We start from the raw sequence: 18,738 nt of genomic DNA, 5'->3' as shown, positions 1-18,738 counted from the left end.
CTCTGAGAAGCCAGGTGGTGGTAGAGACGTTGTTAGTGGTGGTAGGAGCTCCCTGGTGGCTGTGGGAGCAGGCCTGGCAGGGACTAGGGCACAGAGCAGCTCTTGTGAGGAGTTACTGGCCCCTCAAGGCTCCCACTGCCCCCCCCATCTGCCCATGGGGCGGTGCTGGCTTAGATCAGCTCAGACCAAGCAACCAGCCTTAACCCTCCCTCTGCCAGTGTGCCAGGGCCTCAGCCACACCCCTTTGTATCCTCCCCACCCCCCACTGATCTTCAGCTCTGAAGGAGAGTTTGCCAAGGGGTTTCTCACAGGATACTCTCTTTACACATCCATCTGGACACTGACTGGGGTCCAGGGGCTTCAACCATGCAGTGGGGATGTGCCCTAAGTATGAATGTTGGGGGGTGGCAAGTAGTGGGGAGTGTCAGGTGGGGTTGCCAGATCTCTGGGGCTGAGGGAGGAATGCATCATCCCCCACTTCCACTCTCCACCCCCACAAGGTCACAACCGGTCTACAATGGGAGAGGAAAGAAACGGGGCACAATCTCAGATAAAATATCTGCCCAGGGATGCACCCAGGAGTGACTCCAGGCCAATGATCAGGCTCAAAGGCAGAAGACACTAGCTCATCTTCTCTGTGGATTGTGAGGCAGCTCTCATCAGCCAGACACTCCCCCAAGCCTTCTCTGAAAGATACTGCTTCCATCCTGCAGTTAGAATTGCACTCCAGGCTGGGCACCAGTGGCTCACACCTGTAATCCTAGCTACTCAGTAGGCTTGCGATCTGAGGATCATGGTTCAAAGCCAGCCCAGGCAGGTAAGCCCATAAGATTCTTATCTCCAATTAACCACCAGAAAACCGGAAGTGGCACTGTGGTTCAAGTGGTAGAGTGCTCTCCTTGAGCTCAGGCCCAGAGGTCAAGCCCCATGATTGACCAAAAAAAAGGGGAAGTGGCGTTATGGCTCAAGTGGTAGAGCTCCCCTTGAGCTGAAGAGCTGAGAGAGAGCACCAGGCCCAGAGTTCAAGCCCCACGACTGACAAAAAAGAAAAAAGAAAAAGAATTGACACTCCACTGTGTTGGAAACAATCCTGAGCTCTGAATTCCTACATGGCTTCAGACTGTAATACCCGCTCAGGTCCCAAGACTCCCTGGGAAGGAATATCTTGCCTGGCAACTCTGGAGCCTGGAGACTTGCAACACCTTCTTGGAGCTGATGAAACTTTTTTTGGTAGTGCAGCTTTAACTGTGGGCCTGGGCGCTGTCCCTCAGCTCTTCAGCTCAAGCTGAGCACTCTACCACTTGAGCCTTAGCACCATTTCCGTTTTTCTGAGTGGTTTATTGGAGATAAGAGTCTCACAGACTTTCCTGCCTGAGCTGGCTTTGAACCGTGATCCTCAGATATCAGCCTCCTGAATAGCTAGGATTACAGGTGTGAGCCACTGGTGACCAGCTGTGGTCAAGCTCTTGACACTGCTCATTCCACCATCTGGGAAGTGGTCACCAGTGCCTCAGTGGTCCTCACCTGGAAATGGCCCCAACACTCTCCAACCATGATGAACACATCTGCCTATGGGCCCCTCACAGCTCTTCCCCCTTCTTCTTCGGCAAGATCTCTACTGTTATCCAGACGTCGTCAAAAATATCCTCCAAATTTCCTTTAAATGCTTCTCAGGGATGCTTTTGGGGCAGGAAATTCAGTGGCCACATCCTCATTCCTAGTTGGTAGAAAACCACGGAAGAGGCATAAAGCTGAGGGAATGGTTCTATCCCGGGGAAGTATATGGTCTGTGGCCAGGCCAGCATAAGAAAAGCACAGGCCTTACCATCCTACCTGTGCAACCCTGACCTGTAGAGTCACACACTGGAGACTGCCACCTACTCTATCCATACAAGAATTCAAGCCTGTCCCAACTGAGATAAGGGCTTTCCTTTTTCCTCTTTGTATTAATTTTTTTTAAATGTGCCAGTCCTAGAGCTTAAACTCAGGGCCTGGGCACTATCCCTAGGTTTTTATGCTCAAGGCTAGCACTCCATTCACCTAAGCCATAGCTTTACTTTTGGCTTTTTGGTGGCTAATTGAAGATAAGAGTCTCATGGACTTTCCTGTCCAGGCTAGCTTTGAACCATGATCCTCAGATCTCAGCCTCCTGAGTAGCTAGGATGACAGGTGTGAGTGACCAGTGACTATCTCCTCTTGGGTGTTGATTAGATTCACAGATGACTGGGACAGAGATGGGCCAAGGACCCCCCCAGCTTGGGAATTGCCAGGAGAGACCCACTACACATGCCCCATGAGATAGGGCCAGGGCACGGGGTTGCTGAGTTACGTGGTGGCTCACTGCCATACCTCCCTGCAGAGCCTGATTATAGCTCTGAGGTTTGAATTAAGCCCTTTGAATGAAGCTTTGCTCTGACTGGCTATTTGGTGGGCACCTTCCCCACCTCCCCAAAGTCTCATAGCTCCTTTACCGGCCTCCTCATGATGATACCTCTTAAGAAGCTCACTTGTCCCATACTCCTACCAACAGCACCAGGAACTCAAAAGTAGGAACAACCTTGAGAAACAGAGGAGGTAACACAAACACAGTGTCTTTCCCAAGCTTGGAGATAAAAGGTTGTCCAACAAAATTCTCAGAACAGAGGGATGACAGAGGTTAAACTACGGAGGTGGCAGCTCCTTTGGGAACATTTAGAGAATACGATGATGACCAGGACTGCTGGCCTTTGGATGACGCAAGGTCTCACTGTCCTTTCTTCCACACCACACCCTGGGGCAGGAAGCAGAAGCCCAGGGATACTGGAAAAGGGTGTGATCACCACACAGGCAGAGGGACACCCCCTGGCTAGGCCCTACTGTGCAGGGAGCCAAGTCCTGTGGCTGCAACATGATCCTTTCCCTCCCAGACATGTCCACAGTAGGAATATCAGTATCTTGGCCTCGGAAACAGTGATCCATTTCCTCACTGTACCAGACTGAGGACATGCAGCAAGCCCTCGGGTTCGAGCTCTGCAAGGGACACATCAGCTGCTTCTAGCAGGACTGTACTGTCAAGAGTTCAAGAGAGGTGTCCTGGGTGTAGGCAGGACTGCTTCCTCCAGCTAGGAGAAGGTTCCTTGAGATAGGGAGGGTCTTGGCAAGAGATGGTTGGGGTAACTGAGATAGAAAGAAGCAAAAAAAAAAAAAAAGGGATCTTCTTGCCTCTTTACTTAGAAACAGGGAGATGCACAAGACAGGGAGAAATGCACAAAATACAGGTAACAAGAACATGCTCCGAGCAGGGTAGGACAGGATGAAGAGCAGTGTGGCAGAGCAATGGCGGGTTGAGACGTCACTAGGGCACCTGACAGGAGTGCACCGCAGGGAAGGAGACCCAGGCTTGGCTGCGGGAGGAGGCTGGCAGGATGGCATATATAGGCCTCATCTGTTCCGCGTCACTGCCCACAAGCCAATGGCTGCCTACCAGTTCACCTGACCTAGCACCCTGTAGTCTGGAGAGGTAAAGGCTTCCAGGTAAGCTTATGTCCCTCTGTCCCTGCCACAGGGAGTGCTGCTACAGCCAGAAGCCTGTGAGGATCCTTGACTCACCACTCAGATGTCAGAGTGTGTGTGTGTGTGTGTGTGTGTGTGTAAATATTTGGTTTGCCTTCAGTTCAGGCTACATGTATTTTCTGGTACATTTGATAAATAGCTTCATTTTCAGACTGTCCCATACTGTGACAAAATTTCTCCTGAATGCCACAGGAAAACACACACACACACACACACACACACACACACACACACACACACACACACACACACACACACACACACACACACACACACACACACACACACACACACACACACACACACACACACACACACACACCCCTGAATCTCCCCCAATTCAGCAAAGGGTGTGCTATCTGCCACCTCTGAATCTTCCCTCTGAGGTCAGAGCTTAGCCAGCAACAGCCAAGGCCTGTCTGCCTGTGAGAGCATCCACAGGGTTAATAGGAGACACAAGCAGGCAGGCCCTTCGCAGGGGCCAGAGAAGTGGGAACTCAGGCCTCCTTTTCAAGGCCAGGATGAATGGGGAATATGCAAATGGTGGGCTCCCTAGGAGCAAGGAGCAGCAGGGGAGGGCCTGCTCTGGCAGTCCAGCCTCACTCCACTCTGGGGCCTGTCACATGAAAGGGTTTGTACTCCTGCTGCTGGCTCCTGCTCCAGGTCAGGCTGGGGCTGTTCTTACCAGAAAACAAAAATCTCTTTCAGACCAAACCTCAATGAGGCCCCAGCTGGCCCGAGAAGACCGTTGGACATTGTTCCCACTGACCAACTGCGAGCACCCATCCCTTGAGTGCTCACTTTTCACCTACAGAAAGAGCCCACCATCTTTGGAGATGGAGTTGGAGGCCTCTTGACGCCATGGAGGACAGCACTTTGTAAAGTTCAGGAGGCTGGAGCAAAGAAATAAGCTGCCCCCTCGCCTTTTCCCAAGGCTCTGTTTGATTTATGTCCTTTTCAAAAGCAACAGTCACTAAGAGTGGGATAGCAATCTTTATCTTGTCTAAGGAAGACCCCTGGAAGTCTCAGCGTATTCAAGGTAAATATGGAGAACATGGGAAGAAAGGACTGAAAACAGTGTCAGGAAAGAAAAGGACCTCGCCGTGCGCAAGAGATAATTTTGTGGGTATGAGTGTATGAAAGTGATGGGAAAGTTTCTTAGGAATGGCTGAAAGTAGGTCATCTCTAGGGTGAGAATGACAATGGCCTTTACAAAAAAATTTAACCTCCCACACACTTATTAAAGTCTCAGGGGCTTGAAGTCTCTCCTCAGGACTAGCCCACAGACAGAGGCACAGCCCCAAGGAGGGGGTGGGGATTATATTTGACCCCTAAGGCTTGGTTTACAGGCCTGGGAAGTAAGTTAAAGGTCCAACTGTTCCAGAAACGATTTGTTAACCTACCTGAGACTGGAAAGAAGCCTTTCATTAATATGTAGGTGGGTGGAGTACTCAAATTCATCTGGTGGCATTTCAGGACCTTGGTGGGCTGCAGAACTTGAGATCTCATCCTACGTTTAAACTTACCTTTTCTTTCCTCTTCACTTCTGGCTCCCTATCCCTGCCCACTCCAGGACTCAAGACCCTGAAATCTTTTAGGGAATGGGAAGTTTGTCATTCCCTACATCCTGTTTGTGTTTTGTAGGCCTAGGTCTGAGCTCTCTTGGTCTTGTTCAAACGGGGGGCGGGGGGGGGGGAGAGGAAGAGAGATAGAGAGAAAGGGAGAGTTGTTGGGGGCTAGAATTCAGAGTCTGGGCGCTGTCCCTTAGTTTTTTTGCCCAAGGCTAGTGCTCTGCTACTTGAGTAAGCTCCACTTCTGGCTTTTTGCTGGTTAATTGGAGATAAGAGTCTCACAGAGTTTTCTGCCCAGGATTTCAGCATCCTGAGTAGATAGGATTGCAGGAATGAGCTACAGGTGCTTGACCAAAGAAGAATTTTAAGAGCTGTTTATCATCAACTGGTGTCCACAATACTGATGCCCATCTGTGCCCTTGAGCTGTGTGGGTGTGATTCTGACAGAGACAACCATCACAAGGTCAGGCTTCAGACCTTTTCAGACTTCGGAGGCAGGAATGTTATTTCTCTGGCACTCCTAGGTACCAAAAGCTGTGCATTAAACACTGCATGAATCTCACACCCCCACAAGACTCTCACTAACAGGAGACAATGACACAGCAAGACCATTCAGCCTAAGAGGACATATAGGACCAGCTCACTTCGGACCTGATTCTGCAATGGGAGTAGTGGCAGGTGTCATATAGATCTCCTACAATTGTAGGAACACAGGCTTTGTTGGCTTCATAATTCAAAGAAAACACTTCAACTCTGGTAAGCCACCATCCACTACCACTTCCCTCCCCAGTTCTTACTGCTATTATTATTATTATTGTTATTGTTATTATTATTTTAGAAGTACTAGCGTTTGAACTCAGGGCCTTGGGTTTGCTAAGTAGGTATTCTACCACTAGAGCCATGCCCCCATCCTGTTTTTAGTTGGGACCACATAGTATGCTCACAAGGCTAAGATACCAAACATGTTTCTGAGAATTCAGAGAAAGGAGAAATCAAAAGGTCCAGGAAGTCAGGCACTGGTGGCTCACACCTGTAATCCCAGCTATGCAAGAGACTGAGATCTGAGGATCGTGGTTTGAAGCCAGTCGAAGCAGGAAAATCTGTGAGACTCTTAACTCTAACCACCCAAAAGTTGAAAGTGGGGCTGTAGCTCAAGTGGTACAACACCAGCCTAGGGCAAAGAAGCTAGGGGATAGTGCCCAGGCTAAGTTCAAGCCCCAATACTGTTGTGTATGTGCGTGCACGTGCGCGCGCACACACATGCACATGCACGCACATGCACACACACACACACACACAGACACACACACAGAGGCAGAGGAAAACAGAGGGTATTTCAGACTAGATCCAGAAAAAGCAGGTCATAACCTATCCTGTGTTTTGACCTATCATAAGGAAACTGGGGACCCATGCAACCAAATCCTCACCGGCCCACTGGTAGAGGGAAGACCTGCCTACTCAGAGCCAGGCTTGGAAGGTAGCCTGTAGGCAAGGTGGGGGCTGAATATGGGTGAGTTAAAGGAGCCTTCCAGAGAACCACATTCGATCTGCTAGAAGGTAGGCACCAACCACACTGAAGTTCTCTGGCCACTAGAACTGGGGTCTAGTTGGCCAGATGGCTTCATGAAACCCCAGCACTAGAAGAACAGTGGGGGGCAGAGGTTCTGCTTCTTCCAAAATCAAAGGGGCATTCCAGGCCTGGATGGGTCCTAGCTGTGTCCTCCCTTGATAAACTTGCCTTTCATGGGCGTCAGAACACCACTGACCACCTCCAGCCAAGCTCCCTGTCTAGTCTTACCCTATTTTGATGTTCCACCTCAGCTCTGACGTCCTTGCCATATAGCTTCTAGCTGACCTTGCTGTCCAATCTCTGGCTGACCTCACAGTTAATTGGCCTTTCTGCCTATTCATTGGGATCTGTGGTCAGTGCCCAGAATGGTTTCCAGGATAGGGGTGAGTGGGCAGTGGAAGAGTCTAAACCTCAACAGTCCACATGTTGGAAGGGAAAGTAAAGTAGGGTTGTGTATCAGAGGCTTGGTTTCTTGGGATTCACCCTCTGCCCAAATGGGCAAAGCAATCTCTATCCACCCCTCCCCCCACAAAGGCCACTGATGATCAATCACTAGGTCTGTTCCTAGTCCCAAGAGGCACCAATTCGGATTTGCTTGTGCCACAATCTGAAAACTGAGGAGGGGATTGTTTCCTGTGCAGGCTTAGTTATGAAGCCCCAGCTATCTTGAAATGCAGACCTGACTGGGCAGAGGGAAGGCCAGAAGCTAGTTGCCGCCCCCTCCCATCCTCCCACTCTCCGAGGATACTCCCTAGCTGAATACCTGGACCAGGTGTGGGGAGAGGAAGGGAGTGTTTGGAAGAGCAGGTGAAAAGGGTCAGGTTGGATTACCTAGAATTTGAGATCTTGAAGGATTAGACATTACTGATTTATTGTCAGGATAGCTCAGTTTGGCTCCCATAGCTCAGCTCAGTTCTGTCCCCACTCACTTCCCCACATCCCAGTCCCCAGTCTGTGGGAATTGGGGGCTGCACACACAGTGAGACAAGAAATGACCACACCTACCAGGGAACACCCAAGCAGGCAAGTAAGTAAAAGATAGAGAACTACCCTGGGCATCCCAAAGGACAAGCCCAAGGGCCCAAAGCAACCTCTCCCCCACAGTTTCCTTCTGTCTCTCTGCCTCTGCTTCCCCCCCCCCCCCCGCCCCTCTATCTCTGACATTGAGAAGTAAACCAGGGCGTCACACTAGGCTCTATCACTTGAGGCACATCCCCAGTCCTTTTTGAGTTAGTTTGTTTTTCAGATAGGGTCTGTTTTCCCCTGCCTCTGCTTCCCAAGTAGATGGGATTACAGGCATATACCACATTGTCCAGTCCATAAACTGCTTTACCTTCTTAATGTAACCACAACACAGAATAAAGTCAATAGGGCTTGGCCTGGCATTTTAGGCCTTAAGAACCCATCCTGGCTGGGCACCGGTGGCTCACGCCCTATAATCCTAGCTACTCAGGAGGCTGAGATCTGAGGATCTCGGTTCAAAGCCAGCCCAGGCAAGAAAAGTCTGTGCATGACACTCTTATCTCCAATAAATCACCAGAAAACCGGAAGTGGCACTGTGGCTCAAGTGGTAGAGCACTTGCCTTGAGCTGAAGAGCTCAACGCCCAGGCCTGGAGTTCAAGCCCACGACTGACCAAAAAAAAAGAACCCATCCTGGTGAGCCAAGCATACTTTGTCCCTCAACTCCTGGAATGCCTTTTCTTTCTCTACATCTCTGCATGTTGGAATCCAAACCCACTTCTGCCCTGCAAGTTGGAAAATGTTGGCTGATTCACAGTTCTTACAGGTAGCTTTCTCACTAAATTTGCCTGGGTGTCCATGGCTTACCTAGTAACTGAAATAATGGCACCACATTTGCACCATTGTGGGATGATGGGAAGAAAGCTTGAAGAATCACTGTGGTATACAGTAGTAGGGGCTCAGTGAAAATGCAGCTAAGTCAACATGTCTGCAGCCACCTCACCACTTCCCCACAGGTACTTGAGTGAATTCTGAGTACTTACTACGTGCTAGGCACTGTCTAGATACCCAGTACAACTCCTGGAATATAAATGCTCTTCCTGCAAACAAGTCTGTCTATGGGACAGCCCCTGGTTATATCAGGGGCTGTAGCTGAGCCAAATTCAGTCTTCTGAAGGTCAAGAGTCCTTAGAATCCAAAACAAAACAAAAACGAACCCAGCCGGAGCAGAGGCCCGATTCTGCTGCCCCCTGGTGTCAGTGGTGGTGTCAGTGGTGACAGTGAGCTCAGACTGAAGGATCTGTCATTCCTAGCCAGGGACCTGGCAAAAAGGTCCTGAGGAAGCCGTGTGCCCATGGCTCCTGCCTATAATCCCAGCTACTCAGAAGGCTGAGATCTGAGGATCGAGGTTCAAAGCCAGCCGGGGCAGAAAAGTCATGAGACTCTTATCTCCAATAAACCACTAGAAAACCAGAAGTGCGCTGTAGCTCAAATGGTAGAGAGCTCGCCTTGAGCTGAAGAGTACAGGGATATTGCCCAGGCCCAGAGTTCAAGCCCCATGACAAAAAAAAAAAAAAAGTCCTGAGGTGAAATCTTCCCACATGGTAAGGGACTTTATATGAATTCTAGACAGCTGCTATATTCTTCTGAGAGCTCCACCCCTGGTCCCAATTCTTCACTGCCTTCTTGGATTCCTAGATGGACCCAGACCTCATGCTAGGCCTTTATTGTGGATCCTGTGGGTGGAGGACAGAATCTGAAGGGGCTGAGCTGAGTCAGAGTGTGCAAATCTGCCCCAGTATAGCAACAAAGGAAACTGTCAGATTCCTGTCATCATTCTCTGGTAGCCCTGGTTTACTCCCAATGGAGCCAACCCTCCCATAGGGCGATGAGCAGGGTTAGGGTCTTCATCTCTTCCTTTTCTGGAGAATTGCCTCAACTGAAGCCACATCCATTCTGAATTCATAACATCCTAACACCTCCCTCCCGCCCCGTATGCCCCTTCCCCCATTACCACATTCCTGCCTCTACCTACAACTCATTCTGGCTAATTAAGAGGGCTCCTCTGGGTCTCTCACCTGGGTTCCCAAGGCATAAGACCCTGAAACATCCAACCTCATCACAGTTCTCTCTGCACACTTTCACTAGTCTGACTTCCCTAATTGGAGTTTGGCCTACGGGCTTCTGACAAATGCTCCTGTGTCTTGTAAAATGGATGTCTCCAGGGGTCAGGTATGAACTGAAAAGACTTGAGCCCGGTACAAGGACCTGGGGCTGCATCAGCCTAGACGAGATAGTGCCTTCCTCTCGTGGTGGTTACATTTTTATCCACCATGAGTGGTGCCTCTTTCCGGTTTGTACAGTTAGGCACAAGCTCCAGTCCACTGCTCCCATCATCCACCCTCACAGGGAGGGCATATTTTCTTATGCCAGGCCCAGCATCTGACTCATTCTGAACCTATTTGTTTCCCTGTTTACTACTCAACATACAGATGACATATGAGCTGGTCCAGGTCTCAGTACAGCCCAGAGCACGGGTGCTTCCCACAGTAGACAGTTCCTCATCTAAGTGGCTCCCTTTCTCTCCCCCTTTCCCATCATTTTCTCCCCAAGGGCAGCTCCTGTGTTGTTTCTCAAGAGCCAGGTTGGGTGGAAAGAAAAATACATAATACTATTCAAAAGTGGCATTGCATCAGGAACGCTTTCTCCCTCCTACCCCCCTTTCTGGGGAGTGGAAGGGACATAGCAGCTGCTACAGGCTGCAAGAACAAATACATTCATTCTGTTGTGCTCACTAAACACTTAGTTCTTAGTCCAAGAATCCTCTCTGTTCCCTCTGCTTCTAGAGGTCAGGAAAAAGTTGGGGTCCAGGCAAAGTAAAAAGAAAAGAAAAAGAAAAAGAGGGTAGAAATGGTGACCTACAAAAGCCCCATCATGCTTCTGGGGTATTCCATCCAGCCTCAGCCTCTTATCCTGCATTAAAAACTGCTGACCAGTGGGCACCAGTGGCTCATGCCTGTAATCTTAGCTACTCAGGAGGCTGAGATCTGAGGATCATGGTTCAAAGCCAGCCTAGGGAGAAAGGCCGTGAGACTCTTATCTCCAATTAAGCCACCAGAAAACCAGAAGTGGAGTTCTGGCTCAATTGGTAGAGTGCTTGCTTTGAGCTGAAGAACTGAGGGACAGCGCCCAGGCCCAGCATTCAAGAAAGCACCAGAGCACTTTGGGAAATGCTCCACAAGGAGGAAGGTCAGAGGCCAGTTTGAGTCAGGCACAATCCAACCCTGCCTGTAGATAAGGGCCCTACACAGTAAAGGGGTTCTCCCCCCGCCACCCCCACTCAGGTTGATGATGACCTCTTTCACAAGGAACTCTGTTACCCACAGACATTCCCTCTGCAGCCACAGAAGACCAAGGCCGTGGAAAGCTGCCTCAGAGCCATGGCTGAATGGGGTCCACCAGATGGTAGGACAAAAGCATCCTGGCACTCAGAAGGGGCTCTAAGACCGCCTCATCACTCAGATGATAAATGGGTGTTACCAATAGCATCATCATTGTCATTACTCCTCACCCTAGCTTTAGTTCTGTCCTTGTCAGTTATGTGTGCATCAGGACTGGTGTGGCTCTGCACAGCCTGTCAGCAGACACTGGCAGACAGAAGGAGCTTAGGGCGCTGAGGGGATTAGAGAGGCCTTACTCTCCCCATCTCAGGGGAAGTGTCCCTGTGGCCTAACTCAGGGGAGGAGAGGAGTGAATGCCTGGCCCACCAGTCATCTAGGTTCAGATACAAACAAGCACTTAGTAGCATTCGTTGATCAGTTAAAACCTCAGATGGAATCTCAAGTCAGCCAGTTATTAACCACGTGACACTGGACAAGTCAATGCATCCCCTGACCTCAGTACAAAGAGACACCACCACTGAACTCCTAGGAATAAGAAATAACACATGCAAAAACCTCAAGTGAGGATCTATCTCAAAAAGATCAACTTCCTCCCTCTCTCGGGCTCTAAAAGAACTTTATCCACTTCTGATGTGTCATTTCAATTTGAAATAATAAGCAGCACTCACATTCTTGAGCATTTGCTTCCGGGCTTTAGGCCCTGTGTAAACCCAATTTAAAGGTCAAGCACTTCACTTACATTTATCAGGCTTAATCTGTGGGGAAGGAGGGAGTAGCTGGAGGAGGGGGGTAGTGGAGACCCTTGAGTACTCCATACCCCAGAGGCTCACAGAGAGGAAAAGGCCACCTCAAGCAGTAGAACTGGCCCTGCAGCAAGCCTGTGGAAGACACCCCCCCCCCAAGTGTGCGTATAAAGGGCCCGGAAAAGTTCTGGGCAGGGATCCTGCCGGGATCTGGTCTCAGAGAGTTGGGGGGGGGTGAGGGGTGGCTCCCCTAAGGGTAGGTGTGTATGGGTGGGTGGGGGAACAACCTTGGGCAGAGCAGAGAGGGCTCCACAAAAGTCGGGTACTCTGGCTGAAGAGCCGGCAGGGAGGGGTTCCGAGAAAGCCCCAGTCCCAGGTCGGGCATCACGGCTGACCTGCTAGGGCACCTGGCGGAGGGGGTGGGGGTGGTCGACACCCCCTGGGCTTCGGGTGGCTGGAGAAGGACAAAGACGCCAGGAGTCTTGCCTGTCCCAGCCTGGATTGGGGGGCGCGGGGCCTGCTGTGATCAGCGGGGCCGGGAGGCGGTGGGGTCGCGGTGGCCGAAGCCCCCTCCCGCACCCCCCCCCCGGCCCCCCGCATCTCCGCAGACGCAGCTGCTTCCAAAACGCGGCCTGGAGCTCCCGCGGGGACTGCGGGCGGCCCCGGGACCTTGAAGGGGCGACGGCTCGGCCGCCGCGGGGCGGGTGAATCACCGGCAGCCGCGGGCCAAGTCCCCAGGCTTTCCTTGACCGGCGACCCGAGGTGCGGGGGTCGGGTGGGCCCGGGCGGGCGAGGACTTACCCGCAAACAGCCAGAGGGAGCCTCCGGACACGAGGAAGAAGGTCAGCATGCCGGTCGGCCAGGGGCCCGGCGGCCCCGCACGGCCCCCGCAGCCTACGGCAGCCCCGCCGCCCCGCAGCAGCCGCGCTGTCCCCGCCGCCGCCGCCGCCGCCGTCCGCCGGGTATTTTTAGCCCCCGCCTCCCCGCGCCGCTGCGGAGACGGCGGAAGGGGGGGGAGGGCGGCGCGCACGCACGCGGCCCCGGAGCCCCCGCTCGCCGCCCCGCAAGAGCCCGGCCGGGCCCGGAACCGCCGAGCCCGCGCGGGGGAGGGGCCGCGCCGCGGCGCCAGCCCCGCGCTCCGCGCCCCCCGCCCAACGTTCCGGGGGTGTGGGGTGGGGTGTGTGGGGAGCCGGCCCCGCCCCGCCCCGCCCCGCCGACGCGCGCGGCCCTCACCTCCGCGCGGCCCGCCGCGGGGCCGGGCCCGGGGCTGGGACCCGCTGATCCCGGGAGATGCACCGCCGCCGCGAACCGGAGACTCACGGACGCCAGTGCCCCCCTCCTAGGGCGAGTCCGCAGACGCGGGAACCTCTGCCAGCCGGTGCGGGTGGGGAGCGTGCGGGAAGCCGGCCGGGAGGGTTGATCGAGGTTCTGACAAAGGGAAGCCGGCTGACTGCGGGGCGTAGGGGGTGGGGTGCCCAGGTGAGCTGGGGGTGCGCCAGGGCAGGTCTGAGTCTGCACGAGGTGGCGGGAGGCTGCTTCTGGGACCCAGCTGTCCGTGGGCTTCGCCCGTCCGCCCGAGGGTATGTCGCACGAAGGCACAGACACCCCCCCCCCCCCAATCACGGTGTCCCGCGAGGGCGTGGACAATCACAGGCTTCCTATGGTTCCTCTCTGGCACTTAAGTCTCAAGCCCATCCGACCCCACAGCCGCCCAAGTCAGATGGTCACTCTGCCGGGCTGAAGGACTGGAGGCCCTCCCCTCTCAGTGACTGACAGGAAGCCCAGTTGCACTCTTTTCCTTCCTCTCTCTTTTCTCCCCCCTCTCCTTCCCTCCCCCCCACCCCCCTCAGTACTGGAGAGTTTGAACTCGCGGCCTTCATGCCTGGTTGGAGAGCTCTACCACTTGAGTATTACCTCCCCTCCCACCAGGCTTTTTGCTGTTTTGGAAAATGGAGTCACTTGGACTTTGCTGCTTAGGCTGACTTCAAACCATGAACTTCACCTTCCAGAGTAGCTAGGATGACAGGCATTAGGCCACTGATGCCCAGTCCAGGACACATTTTTCTGAAGGAAAAAGGATAGGCATTTTGATGGAGACTCTATGGAGATCTAGAGAGCTGCATTTCAGGATCACCTAACCAATGCTCTTAATTATTTCCCTCGAAAATGCAGTAGCCCCGTATAGGCCTCAGCACCGAGGACAGCGCCCAGGCAGCCCAGCTCTCTCTACAGTTCAGTATTCCCGGGGTACACACTGGCTAGGAACCATACCCCCAGGAAGACAATAGGAAACTAGAGAACAGAGATCAGGTAGCAGAAAGTCTCCAGGTGAAACACCACCCGCACTCCTCCCCATGTATGCAACTGTGTTGCAAGTGGGGGTGGGATGGGGGACTTACATCTGTAGTATGAATATATAGCATGCGTGTAACCAGACCTGTCGGTGGGAAGCCTACAGAACTGTAAGTCTACAGATGTGTCACTTTTGAACCTTATAATAGGATCCTGTTCCCCATCCCAGGGTCTAGATACTGGGACAGTTGCTTTTGCTTGAACTCAGGTATAGCCTAGCAAGGATGTTGCTGGAATCTCAAACTTGGCAAGGCTTCTCCAGAAGGTGTTATGGGCAGTGTGGCAGGATCCCTCCCAGCAGGTGACAAGGCTATTAGAATCTCACCTCACCCCTCACTGGCTGCAAACTAACTGAAAACCTGCATGTATCTTGATTGGCCTAAGGAAGTGGGCAGACATTTCTCTATAGGTCAGGGAAACAACATGGTGTTCCTTTGCAGAGCAGAAGGGGATCAGGAGCCAGGCAGCAAGACCCAGGCCCAGGCCTCCTCCTGCAGCACTTCACTGCAGGAGGAGGCCCTGTGTGGCTCCTGGCAGCCTCCTCTCCAGAGTGATGTCATGGGACACATTTAGCCTGGCCTCCTGCAGAATGTCGCATCCGGTTATTCTTCCTACAGATGTCTCTGGGACTTGTGAATATTTTAATTTAAAAACCTGTGCTGGAGCTGTGACTGATTACAGCTTAACTGATTGTATTTGTTTTTTCCCTCTCTGAGCATGACTTAGCTTCTGCTGAGGGACAGAGACAAGAAGGCTCTAAGCTGGCTGTGGGATCATGGCCAGATCTCTTTCCTCTCTAGATCGGTTTCCTCCCTGAAGTAAGGATACTTGCGCTTTGCTTCCCTGGATTCCCAAGGTGTCTTTTCTCCTTCTAGGGAGGTATTCATTCATAGACAATCTGTGCTATGACTCTGGGGTCTCTAGACTTAATGCCCAGAGGTTATGGAACTCAGAGATCAGAACTCAGGACCCAGAGATGCTCAGACTAAACTGGGAGACCCTTGTCTCATATTACAGAGCAATTCTGGCCTCCCTCCCTCCCTTCTTTCCTTCCTTCCTTTTCTCTACTTACTCTTTCAGCTAAAATTCACTACTATATACTCGGTGGTTTGGCCCCCTGATAGGTACTAGGAGGCAGGGAACAAATCAGAAGCAGCAATAACATCAGCCTAGTATAATAAAGCCTCAGGACAGAAAGAAGATCCTAGACAAACTCTGGGAAGACATCCTAGAGGAGGAAATACTTAAGCTGAAGTAAGGGTTTACCTCGTGTCATGGTTTGGGTATGAAGTGCCCCTCTAAAATGCTTATGTGTTGAGGGCTTGGTCCTCAACTTGTGGCACTACTGCGAGGTGATTAGATCAGCAGGGTGTACCAACTTCATCCATGGATGAAGTTCAATAGCTGAAATACGGCTTATCTGGAGGGAGTAGATCACTGGGATTGTGACGTTGAAGGGTGTCTTGTTCCCAACCTCTTTCACTCTCTTTGCTTCCTGACCATGTGCACAGCTGTGTTCCACCATATCTCTCCACCATGATGTTTTTCCTCACCACACATCCACAGAACCAAGCAACCATGGACTGAAATCTCTGAAACCTTAAGCCAAATAAAACCTTTAAAGCTCTTTAAGTTATTTCCTTCCAGTATTTTGTCACAACAAAAAGTGGACCAGCATGTCAGGTAGCAAAGCAGAGCAAATGACACCTGTCTCACCCCTAATTCTGTCATGTCAGGTAGCCCTGGTTAAAATTCTGCCTCTTTCTGTGTTCACTGATACAAAGAGTACATCATAACCTACCTAGGAGGCTGAGGTTTGAGGATTGAGGTTTGAAGCCAGACCAAGCAGGAGAGTCCCTATGAAAGACTCTTATCTCCAATAAAATACTCAAAATAGCCAGAAGTGATGCTGTGGCTCAAGTGGTAGAGTGCTAGCCTTGAGCCAAAGAAGCTCAGGGACAGTGCCCGGGCCCTGAGTTCAAGCTGCAGGTCTGAGGAAAAAAAAAAAGCTGGGTACCGGTGGCTCATGCCTGTAATCCTAGCTACTCAGGAGGCTGAGGTCTGAGGATCACAGTCCAAAGCTAGCTCAGCCAGGAAAATCCATGAGACTCTAATCTTCAATAAACCACCAGAAAACCAGAAGTGGTGCTGTGGCTCAAGTGGTAGACTGCAAGCCTTGAGCTGAAGAGCTGAGGGATAGTGCCCAGGCCCAGAGTTCAGACCCCACGACCAACGAAATAATAATAATAATAATAATGAGCTTCTAGAAGATAAGACCAGTGTATTTGTCCAAACCTAGAAAGTATAAAAGCAACGGTTAGGAGCCATTATCTTGAGTCTTTAACTTCCTTCCTGAGGAGCAGGAAAATGTTTTTCTCTTCTCCATTTCTCCTACTTTCTTATACTAAAATAAACCCATGCTAGCCTGATGCTGGTAGCTCATGTGTGTAATCCTAGCTACTAGATGGTAGAGCGGTGGCTCAAGTGGTAGAGCGACAGCCTTGAGCAAGAAAGTGAAGGGACAGCCCCCAGACCCTGAGTTCAAGCCCTAATACTAGAACTAAATAAATAAAATTCTTTTTTAAATCTTTCACTTTGTGAGACTTTTTTGTGAGATATGCTAAAACACTTTTCATGAGTGGATCTGAAACTGGGAAGCTGAGGGAGTCATATCTGGTGACAGACTGACCACCCTCCTAAATATGCAAAGGCCTACAAGTCTATTCTGTATCTGGTTCCCTGAAGGCCATAAGAAATGAAATGAGATAGCCTTACCCACTGTGGGCTCAGATTCCCCATGCATATAGGATAACAGGGCAATGATCCTCTCACAGTGTAGATCTTCTGTATTTTTAAGCCCTCAACCATTTATTTCTGGTACTAAGGATGGGATCTAGGGCTTTGTGCATGCTAAGCAAGTATGACATCCTTGGCCCTGCTTAACATTTGAATACTTTCCTTATATTCTGATAGTTTCCCACACTGAATTATCTCTTTAACGTGAAATCCCTCAGATTCACATTTCCAGCCCCCACTGCACATGAACAGCAGTGGTTAAGTGACTCAGATGATGTGTTGATGAAACGACTTCATGAGCTTTGATCCAAAAAGCCAGCTATGAGTGGCAAAAAGTCCCTACCTGTTGCATCCATCTTGCTGACGTGGGGAGTCCACAGAAGCAACAGGTGGTAGATGATTCTGGGAGGTGCTAGCATTCTTCATTGTATTCCTTCTCTGTTAAAATAATATGAATTTTGTTATTTGCAGCTCAAAACTCACACTGATATACCTCAGTGTCCTAGGCTAAAAGTATCTCAAATCCTCCAGAGATTATGGCTAGAGGGCTGGTCACTCAATATGACATATGTCTTGTTCCCTTATCCTTATACTAAGAAATGGAGGCTCTGGTTGGTGGGGCTAGGTGAGCTGAGATGGATTTTTTTTTTTTTTTTTGGCCGGTCATGGGGCCTGAACTCTGGGTCTGGGCGCTGTCCCTCAGCTCTTCAGCTCAAGGCTAGCGCTCTACCACTGGAGCCACAGCGCCACTTCTGGCTTTTTCTGTTTATGTGGTGCTGAGGAATCGAACCCAGGGCCTCATGCTTGCAAGGCATGCACTCTACTGCTGAGCTACCTTCCCAGCTCTGAGATGGATTTTTTTTTTAATTTAATTTTATTGTAAAGCTACTATACAGTTACATGAGTGAGGTAATGAGTACACTTCCTCTTGAACATTGTTACCCCCTCCATTGTTTTCCCCCTACCATCCCCTCCCTCCCTCCCTTCCCCGAGGTCTGAGATGGATTTTTGTTTCTCTTTATTCTGACAACCACAAACTTGTAGTTCTGGGTTCTGGGCCAAAAACTGCCCCATTTGCAACAAAAGCATCTAAGATAAAATGAAACAGCTGGAGAATTAAAAACAATGTTCAAGCTGAGCACAGATGGTTCATGCCTGTAATCCTAGCTACTCAGGAAATTGAAATCTGCCAGCCTAGGCAGGAAAGTCCTTGAGACTTATCTCCAATAAACCACCAGAAAATCGGAAGTGGTGCTGTGGCTTGAGTGGTAGAGCACTAACTAGCCTTGAGCTGAAGGGCCTGGGTGCAGTCCCTGAGTTCAAGCCCCGCAGCCAACAACAAACAAACAAACCAACAAAGTTCAATGCATAATTTTGGGACAGTAGTGGACTTTTTTTCCTGATGAATAAAATTGGTCATGTAGAAATTTTGAAAAATATAAAAAGGTATAAAAGCCACTTTTACCCAGCACTTGTAGCTCATATACAGCTGTAATCCTCACTACTCAAGAGGCTGAGAATCGCAGTTGGAAGCCAGCCTTGGTAGGAAAAGTCTGGAAAACTTTTATCTCCAGTTAATCACAGAAAGCTGGAAGTGGAACTGTGGTTCAAGTGGTAGAGTGCTAGTCTTGAACACAAAAAGCTAAGGGACAGTACCTAGGCCCTAAATTTAAGCCCTAGTACTGACACACATATAGAAATAACTTGTAATTTGGTCCTGCAAAGATAACCAATGTTGTCTTTTGCATTGATAATAACAAGGACAGCTAACATTTACATGGTGCTTAGTATG

The 18,738-nt window shown here is 50.7% G+C and overlaps 1 protein-coding gene across 1 annotated transcript in view; it reads right to left on the bottom strand.

Moving 5' to 3' along the window:
• Acsl6 (acyl-CoA synthetase long chain family member 6) overlaps positions 1-12,663 on the bottom strand; it is a 62,784-nt gene extending 50,121 nt beyond the window's left edge. Inside the window, exon 1 of the mRNA XM_042688857.1 lies at positions 12,600-12,663. Coding sequence (XP_042544791.1) covers positions 12,600-12,648 — 49 coding nt within the window. The 5' untranslated portion in view covers positions 12,649-12,663. The remainder of the gene's footprint in view (positions 1-12,599) is intronic.
• Positions 12,664-18,738: the final 6,075 nt, after the last annotated feature.

This window comes from Dipodomys spectabilis, unplaced genomic scaffold (genome assembly GCF_019054845.1).
Source record: "Dipodomys spectabilis isolate Male_0828 unplaced genomic scaffold, ASM1905484v1 ptg000119l, whole genome shotgun sequence".
In the NCBI taxonomy this organism is placed as follows: Eukaryota; Metazoa; Chordata; class Mammalia; order Rodentia; family Heteromyidae; genus Dipodomys; species Dipodomys spectabilis.
The sequence above is the reverse complement of the archived record's forward strand: the minus strand, read 5'-3'. Positions and strand labels throughout refer to the sequence as shown.